The sequence below is a fragment of the Oncorhynchus mykiss genome, chromosome 5, assembly GCF_057628025.1.
Source record: "Oncorhynchus mykiss isolate SJ-2025 chromosome 5, ASM5762802v1, whole genome shotgun sequence".
Classification (NCBI taxonomy): Eukaryota; Metazoa; Chordata; class Actinopteri; order Salmoniformes; family Salmonidae; genus Oncorhynchus; species Oncorhynchus mykiss.
This window is the reverse complement of record NC_143026.1, coordinates 66,619,629-66,642,546: the sequence shown is the minus strand read 5'-3', so window position 1 is coordinate 66,642,546 and position 22,918 is coordinate 66,619,629. Positions and strand designations below refer to the sequence as shown.

The following is a 22,918-nucleotide window of genomic DNA, read 5'->3' as shown; positions in this document are numbered from 1 at the left end:
GACTACTGTTCAGGTGCCACAAAAAAAGTGGAAAATTGCAATTGGCTCAGAGCAGGGCAGCACGGCTGGCCCCTGGATGTACACAGAGAGCTAATATTAATAATATGCATGTCAATCTCTCCTGGCTGAAAGTGGAGGAGAGATTGACTTCATCACTACTTTTATTTATGTCTAAACTACTGGCACACAGCTCGGACACCCATGCATACCCCACAAAACATGCCACAAGAGGTCTCCTCACAGTCCCCAAGTCCAGAACAGACTATGGGAGGCACACAGTACTACATAGAGCCATAACTACATGGAACTCTATTCCACATCAAGTAACTGACACAAGCAGTAAAATTACATTTAAAAAACAGATTAAAAAAACACCTTATGGAACAGCGGGGACTGTGAAGCGACACAAACATTGGCACACACACACACACACACAATAACAAACGCACCATACATACACATGGATTTAGTACTGTAGATAGGTGGTAGTGGTGGAGTAGGGGCCTGAGGGCACACAGTGTGTTGTGAAATCTGTGAATCTATCGTAATGTTTTAAAATTGTATGAACTGCCTTAATTTTGCTGGACCCCAGGAAGAGTAGCTGATGCTTTGGCAGCAGCTAATGGGGATCCAGAATAAATGCAAAATACAAATACAGACTACAAAGGGAAGCACAGCCGAGAGCTGCCCAGTGACACGAGCCTACCAGACAAGCTAAACTACTTCTATGCTCTCTTCGAGGCAAATAACACTGTAACATGTATGAGAGCACCAGCTGTTCCTGAAGACTGTGTGATCACACTCTCCGCAGCCAATGTGAGTAAGACCTTTAAACAGGCCAACATCCACAAGGCCGCAGGGCCAGACAGATTACCAGGACATGCACTGTGAGCATGTCTTCACTGACATTTTCAACCTCTCCCTGTCCAAGTCTGTAATACCAACATGTTTTAGGCAGAGCACCACAGTGCCTGTGCCCAAGAACATGAAGGTAATCTGCCTAAATGACTACCGACCCGTAGCACTCACGTCTGTAGCCATGAAGTGCTTTGAAAGGCTGGTCATTGCATCACACCATTATCCCAGAAACCCTAGACCCACTCCAATTTGCACACCGCCCCAACAGATCCACAGACGATGCAATCTCTATTGCACTCCATACTGCCCTTTCCCACCTGGACAAAAGGAACACCTATGTGAGACTGCGATTTGATTTGATGGAGAAAGGGATTTGGGCTTGTGGTTTTACTTAATTCTCCATACTGGCCAATGATTAGAACTTGTGATTCTGATCTAACCATTAATTCATACATTGTTGTGCCCCTGGCTTGAGAGGATGGAAGTTCAATATGTGGATAGATGTAGATGGCTAATATTAACTAGCTAACGTTGCCCATCAAATTAAGTTAGGCTAGCGAGAAAGCATTTCAGCCAGGTAGCAGGGCAACAACAAATAAAATTGTGTACTGTATGACAGAGTGATAGACCGTTTCGTCAACATGAAAGAGAGAAGGATGGCACTGGTGTTTCTCTACAAGTCGGGGGAGTCAACATTTTTCTACTTGCACAAACACACAGGCACGCGCACAGGCACACACAGAAATCAGATCCATGGACAGCAGCATCATATTTAGCTTATGTTTATTGGACTAAATTGTTTTTGGTATCTTTGACTTACTGTATTAGACTAAGCATAGATTATTTGATGATGTTGAAATGGTGCTGGAATAGTGGAGGCATCTTCTGTTTTCTTTGCGACTTGTGGGAACTCTACGTGGTTCTAAATTAATAGTTGTTTAGTGGTCCGAAAATGTCGGAAACATGAACTTGCTTGTCCATGCTGTAGGTCATGTTTGTTACATGCAATATGTTTTGTGGACTTCACCGGACAGATGTTGCTCTCCAGTTTTGTAATGAAACAAATGTGTGGTTGAATTTATTCTGCCACTGTGTCTTCTTATTGTCTCGGCCTTTAGGCCTATATATCACGGTTGCAAGGCATATGAACTAACAGGTTATAGATCAAACAACACAATTATCACAACACACAGGTTGTAATATGGATTTTTTTCTGGCTTGGCTTCCCCAGCGATTTTACCCATGTACCACTACTGGTGTGAACAAAGACAAAAGACAATAGTCAACTCTTACGCTCCTTCGTCACTCTCTCGCCACTCGCTCCTTCCCCGCCGCCGTGGAAGCACTCAGGCATAATGACATGCCTTCACCAGCGAGCCGAGCAGTTACAGATGGAAGCAATTATGGCACTGTGAAAATATTTTCCGAAGTAAGCCAGTGTTTTGACTTGGAGAACAGCGGGTTGCAATCAGTTTAATTGAGGTCCACAGCACATCAATGAAGTGAGAGCATGATTGAACCGAAGCAGTTGCGTGATGTTAGCGGGTGACAACTGCAGAGCAAGGACTCCGGGGGAGTGGAAGCGGGAGGGAGAGAAAATTAGTTGGCAAATTTACGACATCGGGTCATTCTAATTGGTGCGGCTTGGTGTGGGTTAGGGAGTGTTCCTCTTTGAGGCCTGAAAGGAGACCGTAAAGACTAGTGCTATATATTTACATTGGGATAAAGATTAGTGCTTTATATTTACATTGTGGGAGTAGTAAGTACAGCATTTAAACCTCCAGATGACAAATGGGTTCCCTGACGCTGAACCCGGCTGAGACACTGCAGAAGTCCATTTCTGTCTGCTATGGGAGGGCTTGGTGACCTTGACTACGCTGAAGTCATCCCTGCATGGCTGTCTTCGCTCCGCTCCTCACACAACGAGAGGGAGGGTGAAGCGACCCACACACAGCAGACGCCAGCCTACCATTCCACTCACACACATCTCAACCATGGAGCAAAGATCTGAGATGCTTGACTGACGCCCCTCGCTACACAAGAGGTGCGGGTTTGTGAAATGTGAGGGCCTACGTTCCTCTGCAGAGGATGAGCGGGTGGTGGGAAGGGGGTGGGTGCAGTTCGTTTCAAAGAGTGCAGCATCAATCCTGAATATCTGGAGAGATGTGAGAACTCCTGGAGGGCTTCTTCTCTTTCACTTGGGTCTCTCCTGTGAGGAGTGTGGTGAGGAGAGAGAGGCAGGAGAGATGGGGAGTCGTGTGTCAGCCACCTGCAGGAGAGAGAGAGCAGGGAGAGCAGAGAGAGACCAGATAGCAGGGTGAAAAACTGATAAGCTAGCAGCTCTGGTATCAGCTGGTATCAGAGAGAGCAAGCAGCGGTCGTGAGAGGCCCTACCGCTGGCTAACACACCACCATTGGGCTGCTGCATGTCAACAGGAAATAAAGAACCCCAACGATACACATTCATGTCGAACTGCAGAGTGCTGATCTGGTGATGGATAATTGCGTTCTACAGATGTCAGATCTTAATTTGATCCCTTTTGTGCAGGAGGAAAATAATCCTGCAGCGTGAAGATTTGAATAGCTGAAAAAATATCTCGAACTGCTGCCAGGGGGCAACTGGAAGCGGTGTTTGTATATACAACGCCCACCATACCTCCATTGTACCTTATGTAGGGTACATGCAGGCTACAGCGCATCTCGTGTGAATTCTAATGTGGATTATTATAAATGGACATATTTGTAGGGGGAGATGTATTTTACGTTAGGAAAAAGCAATTGTTTTAGATTGATTGTTTTATTGTATGTTGAAGGCAAGCAATAGGCAGAGTCAATTATTGGTTTTCCACAATGCCTGTGTGTTCCAGCGGTTACAGCCACTGACCTGGCACACATATGCCAGAGTCAACATGGGTTTGAATCCGGCCTACTGCCCTTTGACTCATAGATTAAGGTCTATTTTTGATGCATTCATTCTGTGTGGTTACAGGGTTAATTCCGCATGGATACAGAGTTAAAACAGAAATAATTCAAATGTTAACAGTTTAGGCATTAATTCCGAGTGGTTAAGGTTTCGGGAAAGCTTAAAACAAAATCATTAAAAAAACGACGCACCTATATATCATCAGTATTCATAGTATTCTTAGTGCTTTCTAGAGCATTGTGAACTGCCGTAGTGCAGTGGTCTATGTAGCGTGCGCCAGGCTCCAAGCCTCATGAGTTCACACCCAATGCTGGGCGATTATACTGTAGTGACCAGCCTGAGCCTACATTAGATCCAAAAGTTAATTGTGTTTTCTTTGATGTGTAAATTATCAGACTATTCATTTTACTTCTTAAAATGATTTAAATAAAGTGTCTCAGCTCAGCAAAATTGTCTTTGGATAGACTCAAGTGCATAAACAAGTTGACAGCTTTCTGAAATGAAATATTAAAAGCCACACAATGCAGGCTTTCAATCCACACCAAAGACCAGAACAATATTGATACATAGGCTACTGCCTAACTATAAAACGTGGATGAGCATCCACACTGGAGGAAAATGTATCGCTCAACAGTAGGCCTACATCTGTCAATCAACTGATGGCCCAAATCAGCTCATGAACTCAGCCAGGGAAACACAGCAGCCTATTATTAGTTTTCACACCTTTCATTATGTAACAATGGAGAGGCTAACAGTTAGCCTACAGAATGTGGCCTAATGGAAAATAAACCAAAATAACAACGGCCTATTGCAACCAGCAATGGCACTAAGATTATCACAAGCTGATGTCTCGTTAAACCCTCAATACACGCTAAATTCACCCGCACAGCTGATCTCAAATGTAACCATTATTGGTCACCATTACCGCTCACTAAAAGATGTCAGTGTTACCTTAGTCCTGCTTGCAACCAAAGTCTTTCAAGATACAGAACCAATCAAAACGTTGGACACACCTACTCATTCAAGGATTTTTCTTTATTTTTTACTATTTTTTACATTGTAGAATAATAGTTAAGACCTCAAAACTATGAAATAACATATATGGAATCATTTAGTAACTAAAGAAGTGTTAAACAAATCAAAATATATTTTAGATTTTAGATTCTTCAAAGTAGCCACCCTTTGCCTTGATGACAACTTTTCACACTCTTGGCATTCCCAGCTTCACCTGGAATTCTTTCCCAACAGTCTTGAAGGAGTTCCCACATATGCTGAGCACTTGTTGGGTGCTTTTCGGTCACTCTGCGGTCCAACTCATCCCAAACCATCTCAATTGGGTTGAGGTTGGGTGATTGTGGCGGCCAGGTCATCTGATGCAGCACTCCATCACTCTCCTTATTGGTCAAATAGCCCTTACACAGCCTGGAGGTGTGTTGGGTCATTGTCCTGTTGAAAAACAAATGATAGTCCCACTAAGCGCAAACCAGATGGGATAGCGTATTGTTGCAGAATGCTGTGGTAGCCATGCTGCCTTGAGTGTGCCTTGAATTCTAAATAAATCACTGACAGTGTCACAAGCAAAGCACCATCACACCTCCTCCATGCTTCAGGGTGGGAACCACACATGCGGAGATCATCCGTTCATTTACTCTGCGTCTCACAAAGACACCGAGGTTGGAACCAAAAATCTCACATTTGGACTCATCAGACCAAAGGACAGATATCCATCGGTCTAATGTCCATTGCACATGTTTCTTTGCCCAAGCAAGTCTCTTCTTCTTATTGGTGTCCTTTAGTAGTGGTTTCTTTGCAGCAATTCGACCATGAAGGCCTGATTCATGCAATCCCCTCTGAAAGGTGACTTTGAGATGTGTCTGTTAATTGAATTCTGAAAAGCATTTATTTGGGCTGCAATTTCTGAAGCTGGTAACTCTAATCCTCTGCAGCAGAGGTAACTCTGGGTCTTCCTTTCCTGTGGCAGTCCTCATGAGAGCCAGTTTCATCATTGTGCCAGTGGTGGAAAAGTACCCAATTGTCATACTTGACTAAAAGTAACGATACCTTTAAAAGAAAATGACTCAAGTGAAAGTCACCCAGTAAAATACTACTTGAGTAAAAGTCTAAAAGTATTTGGTTTTAAATATACTTAAGTACCAAAAGTAAAAGTATAAATCATTTCAAATTCCTTATATTAAGCAACCCAGACGGCACGATTAAAAACAAAATGTTTTTACAGAAAGCCAGGGGCACACTTCAACAGTCAGACGTAATTTACAAACCAATCATTTGTGTTGAGTGAGTCTGTCAGAACAAAGGCAGTAGGGATAACCAGGGAGGTTATTTTGATAAGTGTGTGAGTTAGACAATTTTCCTGTCCTGCTAAGCATTCAAAATGTAACAAGTACTTTTGGGTGTCAGGGATAATGTAAAAAGTACATTATTTTCTTTAAGAATGTAGTGGAGTAAAAGTAAAAGTTTTCAAAAATAGAGTACAGTACAATACAGTAAAGTACAGATATCCCCAAAAACTACTTAAGTAGTACTTTAAAGTATTTTTACTTAAGTACTTTACACCACTGCATAGTGCTTGATGGTTTTCGCAACTGTACTTGAAGAAACTTTAAAAGTTCTTGAAATGTTCCAGATTGACTGACCTTCATGTCTTAAAGGAATGATGGACTGTTTCTCTTTGCTTATTTGAGCTGTTCTTGCCATATGGACTTTGTCTTTACCAAATAGGACTATCTTCTGTATACCACACCTACCTTGTCACAACACAACTGATTGGCTCAAACGCATTAAGAAGAAAAGACATTTCACACTTTTTGGGTTACTTCATAGTTTTGATGTCTTCACTATTATTCTACAATGTAGAAAATAGTAAAAATAAAGAAAAACCCTGAATGATTAGGTGTGTCCAAACTTTTGACTGGTACTGTACATTCGCCCTCTAGTTGGTATTGGAATCGGAACAACTTTTTCAAACAGACTAAGGGCGATTTACGATAGAAATAAAGTATTTCATCGTTTACCATGTCAAATCTACTGTATGAATGGAAACTAATGTTGGTGTAGTCTATTTGTTATTTATTTATTTATTTTCCTATTAATGTTATGTTCATTAAAGGTAAAGTCCCCATATTTGGGGACCCTATTTGATTTTTAAAAATATAAAAAAATCAGTGTGGTATGAGAACAGTAGCCCTGCAAAAGCAGGGTGTCTGTGGAAAGCTGAGTATATTGGCTATTGATCGGTACCTTCAAATCTTTTGTATGACTTACTACCATATATGGGCAAACACATTCATAAGGGCAGGCCGAGCCGATGACCTCATTTCAAGATGGCTGCTATCTACATTCCGGTCAGTGTTGTGAAGCATAAACGAAATGAACACAGAATCCGTTGATACACACCAAAAGCCAGGACTCCACAGATCATGAAGATATCTTATTTGTGACCTACTATTATTGATCAGCAAACATTCAAGGTAAGCTTTGATATGTTCTGTGTTTGAGCTCTAGCTACATGGGGGGTATCAAATGAATCTTTAGGTTGGCAGGGATGTATGACTTAATTGCAACATCAAATTTCCACCGAGTGACTATATCTTTGTGCATCAAAAATATGATGTTGCCTGCTTACGCGCTGTAGGTATCCATATCTCCTGTATATGCCCCAACACCACCACAATGTTTGAGAGAGGTTGGTGTTGTATACATTTTGTTTTTATAGTAAAGTGTAACTTTTAGGCACATCCAGTGTGTAAAAACAGTGCAATTACCACATTCGGACACTTTGGAGAGGTTGAAAGGACACTTGAATGTATACTGGATACCCTATAACACCACAATGTTTGAGTGAGGTTGATATGGTAGAAATTGTGTTTTTATACTGAACAAATGGCATTTAGGGATTGCAAATATGTAATAGCCCTGGTATTATCTCATTTACAGACATATGCCACTTTGGAGAGGTTTAAGCACACTTGGAAACGTCCCGTGACCACACCTGACACCACTTACTAAAACATCTGCCCGTGTCTAGTTGTTAGGTCTAACAATCCCATTTTTTCTGATATTGTTCACATGTTGTGGAAGCCATCTGATACGTTTCCAGCTCTAGTCATCAATAATTCACTTATAGCTTGTCAATGAAACATTTTAAACGGTTATTTTGTGTGTGCTTGATCTTGTGTATTCTGAACTATGTAACTCTTATCTATCTTCTGATCATTTCCTCCTAATCTCCAAGATGTCGTCTTTCCAAATATACCACGTCTTTGCATGTCAGACTCATGTAATTACACATTGAGAGAAAATGATTTTGAACGCAAGCCCTGATCCCAATGACTCGACTGCCCCCACATGGAGAGAAAGAGAACTGCTCATTTTCAGGGACTCGTGAGACTCATTTGAATCTCCTGATGCAGCAGAAAAACTCTCTGTGGCAAAAGAGTGATCAAGAGTGTCAAGAATGTACAGTAGTACATAGAATATAGAGTGAGCTATGTCAAGAATGTACAGCAGTACATAGAATATAGAGTGAGCTATGTCAAGAATGTACAGCAGTACATAGAATATAGAGTGAGCTATGTCAAGAATGTACAGCAGTACATAGAATATAGAGTGAGCTATGTCAAGAATGTACATCAGTACATAGAATATAGAGTGAGCTATGTCAAGAATCCAGTATATAAATAAATATCAGATTTGTATAAACGGTGCAACTAAAATACAATGTACAGTAGAAGAAATATTAGAATAATCTATGTCGGGGATACAGTATTTAAAAACACAGTGTGAAACAGGAATTGACCAGTGGTTCAATGTCTCTATAACATGGGATAGCAGCGTTGGCTGTGTGTGTGTGTGTGTGTGTGTGTGTGTGTGTGTGTGTAAGTGTGTGTGTGTGTGTGTGTGTGTGTATGTGCGACTGCCCCACAGAAGAAATACAGTATCAACCCACAGAGAAGCACAAGATTGAACTTCACTCAACTTTCTAGAGTTTACCCTGTTAGTTAACACTATTAACGTTTCCATTTACTGTGGGAATTGTAATCGAATCAACGCAATACTAGCCACTTCCAATGCAACATACCGAAACAAAACGAACTACGCAAGACTTAGTATGCAAAACTAACTAAGCAAGAGATTTTGTTGTAGGCAGAACGCATCGGAGTAGGATTCTATTGCATTGACAAGCACCTGTACTCTACACAGACAGTGCGGCATAACCAATCAGGGCTGCAGTTGGCCTACATGCAAATAGACCATTGCCACATACTGTATGGATCTGTGCCATTTTATGAGTAGATGCGCTTGTTTTGAGATCAGAGCGAGAGCTGCATGTAGCCACGTGTGCACATTTAGTTAATTTAATTTGCTAGTTAGTGAATTATTTGCACAGTTATAGATCATGTGTAGTCAGCAATGGGAGAGTGATTGCTTCCTACAAGAGCACAAAATGGGTACATTTCTTTGAAAAGCCAGTCAGGTAAAAAAAAACTAATTGAGAGGCAGTGTTTTATTTTGAAGAAACTAAGTACCCAAAAGGCATAATGTGTCTGATTCTCTGTAATAATGGAATAGGAATAATCATGCATTTTATTTTGTAAAGGGGTTTCTTACATAATTTCTTGCATTTTCAGTCACCTCCTTGTCTGAAGGACAAGTGGATAAACAGGTTAATGTCAAGCCTTGCATGTTTTTATTTTTAATTAGGCACGTCAGTTAAGAACAAATTCTTATTTACAATGACGGCCTAGAAACAGTGGGCTAACTGCCTTGTTCAGGGGTAGAATGACAGATTTTTACCTAGGGATTCGAGCTAGCAATCTTCCGGTTACTGGCCCAACGCTCTAATCACTAGGCTACCTGCCGCCCCTTATGAATGGCGGCCTACATTGAACACCACACATTGGCTGCTACTGTAGATTGAATGAAATAACAGCTATTTCCATGTTAAAATGTAATGGGATACATTAGCTCCATTGTTTTTGATGGTAGGCAACTCTGGTAGGCCTACATTATGATCAAATAGCCACAGTAGCCTACATGGCCACTGTTAAAACTGTAACTTAAAACGGGTACAGCCTCAGTGTTCACGGTAAACGCACACTGGAAGTTGCACAGCATTTTCACAATGTTCAAATTTGCGCTCAGCAGACTTGAAATTTGCTCAGTGCCTGAAAAATATTAGAGGGAACATTGTTTGTGAGTATGAGGTGTGTGTGCTAGCTTGTGTGTGCGTGTTTTGTATGAGTGAGTGAGTGCATCACCTGGTAGACCGCTAGTGATGGCTGTTAAACAGGTTGATGGCCTGGTAATAGAGGGTCTTAGGGGCCATGACAAATTTCTTCAGCCACCTGAGGTGACTCCAAATTAATCATCAGCACCTCTAAAACTTGATGATTGATTTGGAGTCATGCGTGGCCACTCAGTCATGGATGAACAGGAAGTACAGGAAGGGGCTGAGCACATACCCCTGGGGGACCCCCGTTTTGAGGATCAGCATGGCGGAGTTATTGTTGCCTTCCCTCACCACCTGGGGTAGGCCCGTCAGGATGCAAACTGGGTGTCTGATGCCTCATCTTTCTGAGGATTGGCCTCATTGTGTACAGGAGGCATTTTTAGAGCCAGGACCCATTTTTAGAGCCAGGACCCATTTTTAGAACCAGGACCCATTAAGGAGAGGAGGTATGGTGCAGGAGACATTTTATAAAACGTGTGTCGTAAATCAGAGGAGAAGATTCAATCAGTCAACCAGATGGGCTGGAGTTTCAACCAAGGCTGGATGGTGTAATCATCCACCTACTAAACCTTCAGCAATGTGTGATGGGAACAAATCCAACACATCAACACTGAGGTGTTAACCTCAACAAATAGTAGTGTGTTTTCTCCTGCAGTCATATATCATGGTGCATACAGCCATGGCACACTAGATGTATGTCTTTAGCATGTGAGAAAGATTAAGTTGAAATTGCGAGGTACGTGATTGGGGAATGTGAGATTGAAACTCCCGGTGGATCGTTAGACTAATAACACGGCCCAGGTTTATAATTTATTGCCTGTGACGTATCTCCTGAATATTTATTAATAGTTTATACGGTGTTCTTTTCCTTTACAGCTAAATTGAGGATATAAATGACTACCCAACGCCAGCCACAACCATAATCGTAGGCTACAGGGTGTTATTGGAAACGGCATCCCTCCGAGACACACTTCTCTAAAAAACAATCCACAGCACAGCTGTTTTATTTACATTGAATGCAGCTGAAAGTGCTAACAGCATCCGCCTTGTTAAGTTGTTGCAAAAGGCGTGATATGAAAAGCAAGGTTAGAATGTATTAAAATAAGATATCATGTTTTGTATAACACAAGCGAACCACTTAACTGACTGATGGTTTCCCGCTCAACAAATTGTCCACAGCATGGGAGGGAACTAACTTCCTGCAATGGATATGAATTTAACACACCCTTATTGGGGTGGCAGGGTAGCCTAGTGGTTAGAGCGTTGGACTAGTAACCAGAAGTTCAAATCCCAGAGCTGACAAGGTACAAAGCTGTAATTCTGCCCCTGAACAGGCAGTTAACCCACTGTTCCTAGGCCGTCATTGACTTGCCTAGTTAAATAAAGGTAAAATATATATTTTTTTTAAAATAAATCATCTGTACCCTATCATTTACCCCAAGCAGCAGAGTGGGCATTGTAGCAGCACAGTGGACTACTGAGTGGATGCAATTAGAACAGAATTAGCTACCTTAATAAGTAAAACTTTAATATGTCTAATAGAAATGTGGAAGCCTGATTCCAATAGCAGATTTCTGTGGAAATGCTATGGAATTTTAATTGAAAACACATGCTGGGGTTCATAAATGTTTTACCATATTGATCAGTAAAGGCACCTCAGACCAGACCTTATAAGGTTCTACACAACCTCCAGGAATCTCACTCAGTCACTACTCTACCTTGGTAATGTGGTCAGAGGAACTATAAATGCCATGTCCACCAGCCCTATGAGTAAACACAGTGTTTATGGTGTAGCAAGGCTCAGACTCTGAAACTCCAATTTGTCTGACTGAAGAGCAGTGGAGGAGGGGGACCCAGATTACAGCAGGAGAGCGAGAGAGAGAGGAAGAGGTTAAGAGGGAGAGAGAGCGACCCAGAAAGAGCCTGCAGACTTCCAACAGAGTAAGGGGGAGCGAGAGAAAGACAGAGAAAGAAAAATAGAGACAAAGAGAGAAAGTAGCAAGATAGAGCCTGTAGTCTGTCTTTTAACAGAGAGAGAAAGAATGGTAGCAAGATAAAGAGAGAGAGGATGATGAGCTAAATCACTGAACCATGAGTGCAGTCCCTTATTCTCATCTATTACACACACACACACACACACACACACACACACAATCTCGTCCATATATACAGTACACACATGCACTGACACGTGCATGCACAGGGTACATACAAATACATTGCCATGCAGAGAAACAGTAGGTTCCTAGATCAAAGTCCCTCAGATCATTCTATAACACCGATAATGTCAGTCCCACTCAACCTCAGATATGTTTGTGTCATATGCATGTCCATCGGGAGTGTGTTGCTGCTTTTGTGCTGTGGTTTGAAAGTAGGATGTGTTTCATGTGTGAGCCAACCCACTCGCTGGTACAGTAGTTTCTATCCCCCTACACTGCAGCAGGCAGCATCACAGTTAATAACTGCATGTTTCCAGTCACCGCATACCCGGCCTCACTGACACCATGTTGGGTTTGAAAATCAATAACCCCACCACTAAAAGGCCAGCCAATTTGCAAGCATGGGCAGAGCAAATCCATACGCTGCCAGTGTTTTAATGAAGGGAATCTTAACCAAGAGCCAGGGCCACTGTGGCTTTTCATTAGGCTGGGCTACTCCGAGCCAGGGTCCATGGGGGAGAGGGCAGGAGGGTGCGAGGCAGGGTTGAGATGGAGGGTGGAGGAATGGAGGGAAGGAATCAGAGGGATATCCCTGGAGATGGAGCGAGAGAGAGAGAAGGAGCGAGAGAGAGAGATTAAAGGACATGCCACTGGAATAGAGGAGAGAGGAGGAGAAGATCAGGGAAGCGAGGGAACAGAAGACGGTGGCTGCAGACAAATGGAGAGAGAGATGGGGAAGATTAACCGCAACATAGAAATGAAAGACTGAAAGGTGTGAGCTCCGTAGCTTGGTGACTACCCCCTGAAAGAAGCACAAACACATGGCAGTTAGTTAGTCTGCCTTCATAGCGCCATATCCCTCCGCCTGGCCCATTCCTCCCCATCTCCTCCACTAACTAGGCTGCTCCTGCCTCAGTGTTGTTCTCTTGTAATTGGAGCTGCAAGCCCAAGACGTGCTCAGTGTTCGTCAGGCTGACAGTCAGGGCGGCTTCCATTAAGGTTTAATAAGTGAGTCGGCGAGGAGAGGGTTGCTGTCAGCCCGGTGGGACAGAGAGAGAGACCTGTCCCCCTCCCCTCTCCTCCCTCTTCACCCCTGCCTGCTCCAGCTGCTTTGTCTCCCCCAGCCATTGACACAAAGCAGAGTGGCTCCAAAGGCGACAATCACTAATGGCCTAGGCCTTTCAGAGTGCGATGTGCATCGTCTCTCTGTGAGGAGAAAAAAGGAGACACATTGGGTCTGAATGGGAGGAGAATGATGCTGCTCCAGATAGGGAGGATGCATTTCAATGGTGGTTCAGTATCATTACCAGGAAAGGGCAACCCTCCTCGCCGTATTCTCCAGTTGAGGTGTGGGAACACAGACGCTCATCACAACCTCTCCCCACACCGAGACGACAGCGTGTTATTGCACCGTACAGAATTGAATCTGATGTTCCATTTTCAGGGAGAAATGTGAAAGGGAAAAAGGAATGGGAACTCCTCCTCAGTGTAAGTGAAGTATGAACATTTCCAGATGTGGATGAAATTAGGGTTCAAAGTTGTTAGAGAGCCATCAAGGCTTGTGGTTTTTAGGAATTACCAAACCCATGAACCAATTCATTACCTCATTGGTTTAGGAATAAAACAGAGGCCACAGTAAATAAATATGACAGCAGTGCCATATCCTGACAATGTCATTTTTTCCACTGTCTCTCGCTGCTGCCTGGCTGCCACTGAACATCATCATTTAGGAGCACAGTACTTTCCAGAATAATGTAATAGATACTGGCAGTGAATTCAAGTTGAATATTGGTCCGAAAAGAGAAAATAAATAGTGTATGAATCAGGAATATTTTTAGGCTGGCCGGGTGATGATGGATCAGGGATATGTTGAGATGGAGAGAGAGAGGGAGAGAGGGAGAGAGAGAGAGAGAGAGAGTGAGAGGGAGAAGGAGAAGGAGAGAGAGAGAGAGAGAGAGATAAATGAGTGTTTAGCAGAAAACACAAGCACAATGGGAAGGACTATGCTTAGACAGCAGAATGATGAGCTCTCTATGTGACAGATAGAGGGAAGTAAAAGGGAAAATCAGTCACATTAATATGAAACCAAAAACCCATACAGGTACTTTGTGGTTATCCACTCTATAGTTGAAGATGCAATAGACACACAACACATATTTCACTCACTGTAACTATGGTACCCAGCAATCCGCCATGTATTTCCAAGGTCTATTAAATAAGTGATCAAACACTAATTAGATTATAAAAGGACCTAGATTGACCAAGATGGCAACTTGATTAGCACTTAATCCGTTTCACTGTGGTCTTTCAATTCACACCTTCTATTGTTATGGTTTTTAATGTAGGCCGTCCCCATTCCCTGCCTCGTGTCAACGCATGGAGAATAATACTCGCCAAGCCCCAAAACCCACTAATTAGCTACTAGCTAGTTTCTCCTACCTGCTCCTAATTATTGCCATTTGTCTCCATTACAATAAATTTGTCAGATGATAAAGGTATGTTTGGTTAAAGCAGACCTCTGCTCCCTGCATTCTGGCATGTTCTTTCTCTGCCTTCTTTGCGGGGTGAATTAGTGGCTCCCAACATCCATTAATTACATCCATCTATGGGCCTTATCTTATCTCCCTGACACACCCATCACCATCCCTTTGCTGTTCTAGTAATTTAAGAAACATTTACTGTTTGTCTGGGGCCTATATTGCAGTAGTTTGCTGAAGGCCTCTTTTTTCTTTCTTCATCCCTCTCTCCTCTCTCTCTATCCCTCTCCCTCTCTCTCGCTCTTCCTCTCTCCCTCTGTCTCGTTCTTCTTCTCTCTCTTTTCTTTCTCCCTCTCTTTCTCGCTCTTTCTCTTTTTCTCTCTCTCTCTCTCTCTTTTTCTCTCTCTATCTCTCTCTCTCTCTCTCACACACTCTGTCTCCCTCTCTGTCTTTCTCTCGCTGACTCTTTCATAGTTTTTTCCTCATTTCCTCCTCTGGCTGGGAGTAAGCTCTTTGTTTTCTATTGGTATTGTCCCTGGTGCTTGCTTTGCAAAGAACAAGTTTTCTCCTGACATTTTCTTAATTGATCCATGGCAGCAGCTTTGTGCTCTGCTGTTTTTCCACTGCTTTAGTAATTCATATATTCCGTTCTCCAGAGGAGCTTCTCTCAAGTTCTTTGCAGGGAAAATAAGCATATTTTCGTAGTCCTCTTTCAGATGTGATTGTATTTTTAAAAATCATTTCTCATGCCGTTAGAAGAAAATAACTTTGTGAAGTTCATGTGTTAATACAGTATGCAACTTAAAGCAATTACTCACTATTAAAGGGATAGTTCGATTTTAAAGGGATAGTTCAATGAAGCCCTTTATCCACTTCCCAGAGTCCCGGACTATCCCTTTAATTCCGGAATGTACAGGCATCTTCGGCTGCAAAGTAAATGTTCCGCAACGCTTCGGGGTTGGGAGATGTTCTCAATCAGGAAGACAGTTATTACAGCCATTAAAATCACCATCCACTTTAGGTAATGAACACAATTAGCCGTTACACCAATAGCATATCTTCGCAGAAGAGCATTCCTCCCCACCCACTGAGGCACAGGGAAATAGGCCACTTTCTCAAGCTGTAATCTCCCACTTTACTAAGGCTAGAGCTGAGATGATGTTAACTGTGCTCTGTCTACTGACTTTAGAACCCCGATGAAGGCTAAATGCAGAAATGTGTTGTTTTATAATGTATTTTTTTCTTCAACATCATTGTTCCCCAGGAGTGTCTGAACCCTCTTTCACATATCTACTGTATCCACTGACTTATTGACAGCATTTTCTGTGTCTCTGTTCATCTGTCTGTCTTTCTCTTCGTCTGTAGGTCTCCTGCAGGAGTCTTTCATTGACGAGCCAGATGGTCTGGTGTCAGTCAACCTGCTGGTTGTGTCTGCAGTCTCAGCTTTCGCCACGGGGGCGGTGCTGTCGGGCTTGGCTGTCTGCTGGATCATGAGTCATCGCCACCGCACACGAGGGGCAGGAGCCAACAGGAGCCGTAAAGGGGACAAGGAGCAGAACATGCTGGGTCAGGGCCGGAGCGGCTCAGTGATGAGCGTGACACGTACCAGTGGCAGCGAGAGACCCCGGTCACATTCTCAGGCAGACAACCCGTTCGTAATGCCCAACGGCTGGCCTAAAGGAGAGATGGATCCAGGCCTACCTACTCCAGAACAGACCCCCCTGCAGCAGAAAAGGCCTCCACCCAGCATGAGAGATGTAGACTGGGAACAGAGCCAGACCTTCCTCACCTCAGTGGGCATGCCCTGCCCAGCCAACTCCGTCATCTACCTGAGCTCCAAGTTCCTGCAGGAGAGAGGTGGCAGGCACGAGGGCCCAGGGGATGTGGGGCCCCCCAACACAGAGCGAACACGTTACCTGGTCCTCGCCAGCAACCGGGAGCCACATGGGGGACAACCCAGGACCACCCTGAGGAACTCTGCAGGTGAATACAACTACCCAGCCACGCCACAGGACTCCCCAGACCGCAGGAGGGTGGTCTCAGCCCCCAGCACCCAGATGGACTTTGGGGAGCCTCCCCGCTGGACTCACGAGGGACTCAACTATAACAGCAAAAACGGAGCGCCCTACCCCTCCCAGCGCCCGGGCCTGATCCGGGCCAACCACCACGGCCTTGCCGACTTCAGTCACCTAATGGGAAAGAGCGTGGGCGAGCCTACCCCTAGTGGCCAGTGAGGAGAAGAGCGCAATGAACCCCCCTTTCTGAAACCCATTTCCCCTCAGCAACTGGAATACCCCTCAGACTCACTCTCCCTTCCCGAATCCTGTCCTGTCTGTCCTCTCTCACTGTCATTCAATGTTCTGACATCCCCGGCGTGAAGCCTGACTGACTAACTGACTGAAGAGACTAGGTCTCCAGAAGCCAGCAGTTTAGAGAGAGAAAGAGAGAGAGAGAGTTAAAGAGAGGAGGTTATTCTCCTCATGGCTGCAGCTCTGCTATCACCCTGAGAGGTGCACCCCTCTGCTCCTTACGTGGTTTAACCCACAGAGCGTGGACTGGACACCATAAATCCAACCTCAGGGACTAGGAAGGGGTGCAAGGGAAGGGACATTTTGTGAAAAAGGAAAAACAAAAAGAAATGAGAACCGCTTCACTGATAATTTAGCTCAGTTCCAGTTGTGAAAGGTCTCATTCTACTATCTTGTGCTCTGCAAGTCATTCTTTGGGTGTGACATTTTTATTTCTGCTTTGCTTTTGTGCCAGCATCCAGCAGACAACCATGTGTTTTTCCTTGTTTGTTTTTTCTGGCCACCTCTATCAGTCACCTCTATCAGTCAGCTCTATCAGTCAGCTCTAACAGTCAGCTTGTGTTTGATAGATATTAGCAATGCCAGGGGCACTGGATCATGCAGTATGAGAAAGGGTTCCTGTCTTAATGTGGGCATACAACACACTGGATCTTCTTATTGGAATAAGCTTGATAATGATGTCAACGATCCATCCCGTTGTGTTAACAATCATGGAAAAAGCACACATTGCTAGTGTGTTTCTAATGCTCTATTATGTGTTTCTAATCAGGCCTTGTAACGGTTTCCTCCCCCAGTCTGCAGCCCAGATCTAGCAACAACAGCACTGGACTTGAACATGTCAAGGTGGAGGGGACAAAAACCAGCAGGGAGGCGATAAGAGAGGATGGTACCTTAATATCTCTATGTTTCCTTGGAGAAGTGGAGGGAACAGCGAAAGACAGTCAGAGGGCACAGTGGTATAAGACAACCTTGTCCCTCCCACTCCCTTCCTCCTTCTCTGTCTGTCTCTCCCTGGATCTATGTGACCTGACCTGAGGCCTGGGCTACCCGGCAGGCCAGCGGACAGGAGAGAAGAGTACATAGCCCATGTAGGGGAATGTGAGCCTGACTGTGGGGGTTAGCGGGCCCAGGGCCCTACCACTGGGGAGTTCCATTCAGGCTCCTCTCCCTGACACTGAGCCTCTTTGTGCCCCGGAGCAGGAGGAGATGGCTGCAACAAATAGCCGTTACGAGTCAGGGCCGGAGGGGCAAACCCAGTGCCCCAGCCCAGCGGAATATCAATGAGGACAGCAGCGCCCCCCTGCCCATCCCTCGGGCCCTCTCACAGACACTGGCACCGTTTGGGACTGGGGCTGGGACCAGTCAGGGTGGTAGGCCAGGGATGGGCCGATAGGGCTGGGGCTGGGAGACTTGCATCATTCAGACTGCTATCACTTCTATATCCCTGCCTTTCAGCATCTATACACAAGGGACATTGGCTCAACCAAGCAAAGTAGAACTATATGGGCGTGGATTGTCTCCCTCCGCTCTCTCTCGCTCTCTGTTTGATGTTCTCCTTTTGTCTGCCTCTCTGCTCACTCCCCTGTCTGTAGATCCGGTGGCTCGTGTTTTTTCATCCGTGTCATGACTTGTGTTTGTGGATGTTGCTCTATTTCAGGCTACAGCGGAAGTTGTCCATCATCTCCTTGTTCTCCCCCTAGTTCTCTCACCCGGTAGCCATTATCTGAGTGATTTCTGCCGCAATCCCCCAACATTCACAAATCAGTGTTAACTGCACCCTCACCCTGAGCGCTGGTCGGCAACACGCATGGAAGCGCATAGACTGGCTTCATTAGTGGGTCTGTGGGCTGGGAGGAGCAGAGGAGGAGAGCTGGAGAGAGATGGAGCTGGAGGGGCATGGGAGGAGCAGAGGCTGGGCTGATCTGGGTAGGACTGGCAGAGAGTGGTGTTAGAGAAACACACAACAGAGCCAGAGAGCACGAACATAAATCTTAGCAGGGCTTAAATACAAAGCTATGGCTACATTCAGAGCTGCTCTGAAACAGGGGGAGCAGATAGAGGGGAGGCCTGGCCTTGTATAGAAAGCCAGCTGTGTGGTGAGCTGAGGAGAGGAGCCAGGTTCGATGGTGGATTTGTTTATCTTAATGTAAAGGGCTAAACCACTGAGGTAGAATACTAAAAGAGATTCCTGGAGTGTAAACACATGATCTAGCTGGGTAAAAATGCCCACTCATGGCTGAGTCCAGGGAGACAAAGCAACAACTGAATGAGTGTGTATGCATGTGTGCCTTCATGTGAGTGTGTTGGTTTTTGTGTACTTGAAGTGCATTAGTAGTGTTGCCATGAATGAGTAAAGTAGTCGGGTGGATTGGGGAGTATATTGAAATAGTACATTCCATACTGTAGTAGACAAAACCACTCCTCCACGTTGTCGTCGTCATCCTCCTATCTCCATTATAGCCCTGAGAGGAGTGTTGGTTGAGAGCATGGGGCCTTGAAGCAATAGTGGACTCCTGGTGCCCCCTCTCATCTCCTCTTTTTCTCCCAGCCAGTGGTGTCCCCTCAGTGCAGTGAGTGAATGAGGCCTACTCTGCCTGCCCAGCCAGGCGTGCTCCAGCTCTTACACTGTTTCACTAAGCATGCTTGATTAGGCAAAGTACATCCCAGCCCCTAATGGTGTGATGAGCCCCTGAGAAGATTAGCAAAAGACACATCAAGAGGGTGACGGGCACCCACTCTCCTCTGCAGCTATCCCCCCATACACACACAATCACAGTTACACACACATAAACATACACACACTCAGACACACACACTGCGCCCTAATCAAATTCAGGATGCAATTGAATTACGATCTGCTGTTATCCCCAGGCCAGGGAGGAGGGAGGCCAAACTTGTGGCTCAGACCCATGGATTTGCTCGTTGGAAGAGCCACACATGATTATCTTAGTCCACCATGACTAAACAGTTAAGGAATCTGTGGTTCCCCATAATACAACCCTTCAGGCTTGCACACAGACAGACAAACAGACACAGACACACAATCAGCCTTTCCCTCTCTATATGTTGTATTAGCAGCTACAATCAAACAGAGGTAGTTTTAAATGTGTCAACACCAGAATGAGAAATCTGGGTAATTTACTGTGAAGCGCTCAAAAATCTTTGTTCTTTTGAAATCAGTTTTTAAATGTTTTAACCCTTTATCTACATTTGCAATTCCGCTAATGCAGTAAATTGCTTTCTTTGGCAGCCATTACTTTCTGCTGGACATGATATGTAGCCCCCCCACCACCCACCCCCAACCCACATGACCTGATCTGTGTGTATAAATATCATGGACTGTGTGTGTCCCTGAGACCATGTCATTGTTTGTTGTTGGCTTGTTTTCCTGAGTAACCCAGTGATTTAGCTAATGCCCCCCAGCCAGAAACTGCCAATGCCAGGATGAGATACTCTAGAAAGACTCAAACCAAATAAGAAGACATGTAACCCAATCTGCTGAGGAATAAACACGGGCAGCAGACATATTTATCATCGAAAGATAAGCACAAAAAAATGTTAGCATTTTTGTAAAGTTGTAGAGAGCATTCTATTTAGTCTGCACTGATCATTCTTGTCATGTTTTTTTTGTCTGTTTCTGTGGTAATATTTGGTTTGAGTTTTTGGGATTTGTTGTATTGGATTTTCTATTTCCTCTTTGGTGTGTGAGTTTGATGATGATGATGAAGATGATCCTGATGAAGATTCTGTACTGTGAACAGCATCTCAGTATTTTCTCCCACTCTGATGCCTGTGCTGTGTCTAAGTTGTGTCTGGGAGGAGAAGAGGAGGAGAGGAGGAGAGGAGGAGGTGATACAGACTGGAATCACAACAAAGAGAACTTTCCCACTTTTCCACTCCTCCAGAGTCGAGTCTCCTGCTACAGTGACAGACTCCTGCAGTCCTGTGGCTCTCACCAGAGGCTGTCTGTCCCTGCCTGTGACCAGGGACGCTGTCATTAAATGACACAGTGTGTCCCTGTGTGTACATAATATCAATGCTTAAATGTAATTTAAGTGCAGTAGCTGCATGACACAGCCTCTGTGTGTACAGAAGTAGCAACGTGTGAATTTATACAGTACATGCAAGTGTGTGTGCTTGTGTCTGCAAATCTGTCCATCACACAAACACATGCATGCACCCTCATACAACTGCACACACACACACACACACACACACACACACACACACACACACACACACACACACACACACACACACCCTTCAGCAGTTGAACACCATTTCAACATTGTCCTCAGCTCTGCCTGTCACTTAGCATGGAGACTTTGCTCTCTGTCAACTTTCTTATTCTAATAAACCACTCAGACATTAACTATCTTCTTGTATCTTCTTTTACTCCAGTTATTTTGACTATTTATTCTCCTCCTCAAGGATATATGTATATATACAGTTCCCGTCAAAAGTTTGGACAGTTTTTTGTTTAAAAAAAAACTATTTTCTACATTGTAGAATAATACTGAAGACATCAAAACTATGAAATAACACATATGGAATCATGTAGTAACCAAAAAGTGTTAAACAAATCAAAAATATATTACAGATTTCAGAGTCTTCAAAGTAGCCATCCTTTGCCTTGATTACAGCTTTACACACTCTTGGCATTCTCTAAACTCCCGAGTGGACCAGCGGACTAAGGCAATGCATATTAGTGCTAGAGGCGTCACTACAGACACTAGTTAGATTCCAGGCTGTATCACAACTGGCCTTAGGACGACGCACAATTGGCCCAGCGTCGTCCAGGTTAGGGTTTGGCCGGGGTAGGCCGCCATTGTAAATAAGAATGAGTTCTTAACTGACTTGCCTAGTTAAATTAAGGTTAAATAAAACACAAAAATGAATACTTTGCTATCACTTGTGTCAAATACATTAGTACACTTCTCTTTGTAGCTATGGCGTTGTCTGAAAATACCCTCCCTGTCCAGCAGATGGTGGTGTTGGTCCATCAACGGCCTTTGGCATGGCCTGGACCATACCTCTTCGTATGCCATGGCAGTCCAGTGTGGTCCTCCACTTTTCCAACATGAGTAATACCATTGTTGACAATTCTGAGGATTACCATCGAAAAGCATCAGAATGAATAATAGAAATAAACTCAAATAGCTTTGTCAGTATTAATGATATGAGCACATCTCTCTCTCTCAGGGGAGTGTATAAGACAGTAACACATCAGTTGACAGGTAAAGGGGCTGTGAGGCCTGTCAGAGCCGCCCATTCCCTGGTGCTGCTTTATGGGTCCTCAGCCCCTGGTGCTGCAGTGTGGAGCTGGAGCCCTGGAGTCCTGGAGCTGGAGTCCTCCCTCCCTCCGCCACCTTGCTGGCCATCACGTTATCATAAATCTTAAAATCAATCAGCTGAGCCAGGGGCACATTCATGTGATGAATCTGATTCATTAATGGATTGGACCAATGCCAGCCCAGCGGACACTGTCAGGTTGACCCACAGCTGAGCTCACTGCAGGCTAACTCACAGCTTCACAGCCCTGTTCTGTGTATTCAGATTCCAGCCACACCTTGTCTTTTTGCATTCATTACATGGCTGAATGGTGTTAACATCATGAACATGATACAAGACACAGTGTGCAATTTGAGGCCCATCTATCTGACATATTTATCAGGCACCTCTGAGAGAGAGAAGGAAAAGGTCATTCTGTTTAATGTTCTATCTGTTTGCTTTCAGGCACCAATCACAATCAAGCACAGAGGGCCGGACAGATGTACAGTAAGCTTGACAACAACACATCCAGTAAAGGACTATAGAATTACCCAATCAATATGTGTGGACATTGCCAAATGAATGACTAAAATGAAGCACATTAATTCGCTCTACAAGGGGTGTAGAGTCTAACTGGCATACAAGCAGTGTGTGAGTTTCAAGTTTGGGGA

General features: G+C 44.3%; 1 protein-coding gene across 3 annotated transcripts in view; it reads left to right on the top strand.

Moving 5' to 3' along the window:
• The window catches only part of sema6bb (sema domain, transmembrane domain (TM), and cytoplasmic domain, (semaphorin) 6Bb), a 151,149-nt gene extending 129,801 nt beyond the window's left edge, over positions 1–21,348 (top strand). For all 3 annotated transcript variants that reach the window (XM_036978093.2, XM_036978094.2, XM_036978092.2), the window contains exon 17: positions 16,033–21,348. In XM_036978093.2, coding sequence (XP_036833988.2) covers positions 16,033–16,901 — 869 coding nt within the window. In that variant the 3' untranslated portion in view covers positions 16,902–21,348. The remainder of the gene's footprint in view (positions 1–16,032) is intronic.
• The last annotated feature ends 1,570 nt before the right edge of the window (positions 21,349–22,918 follow it).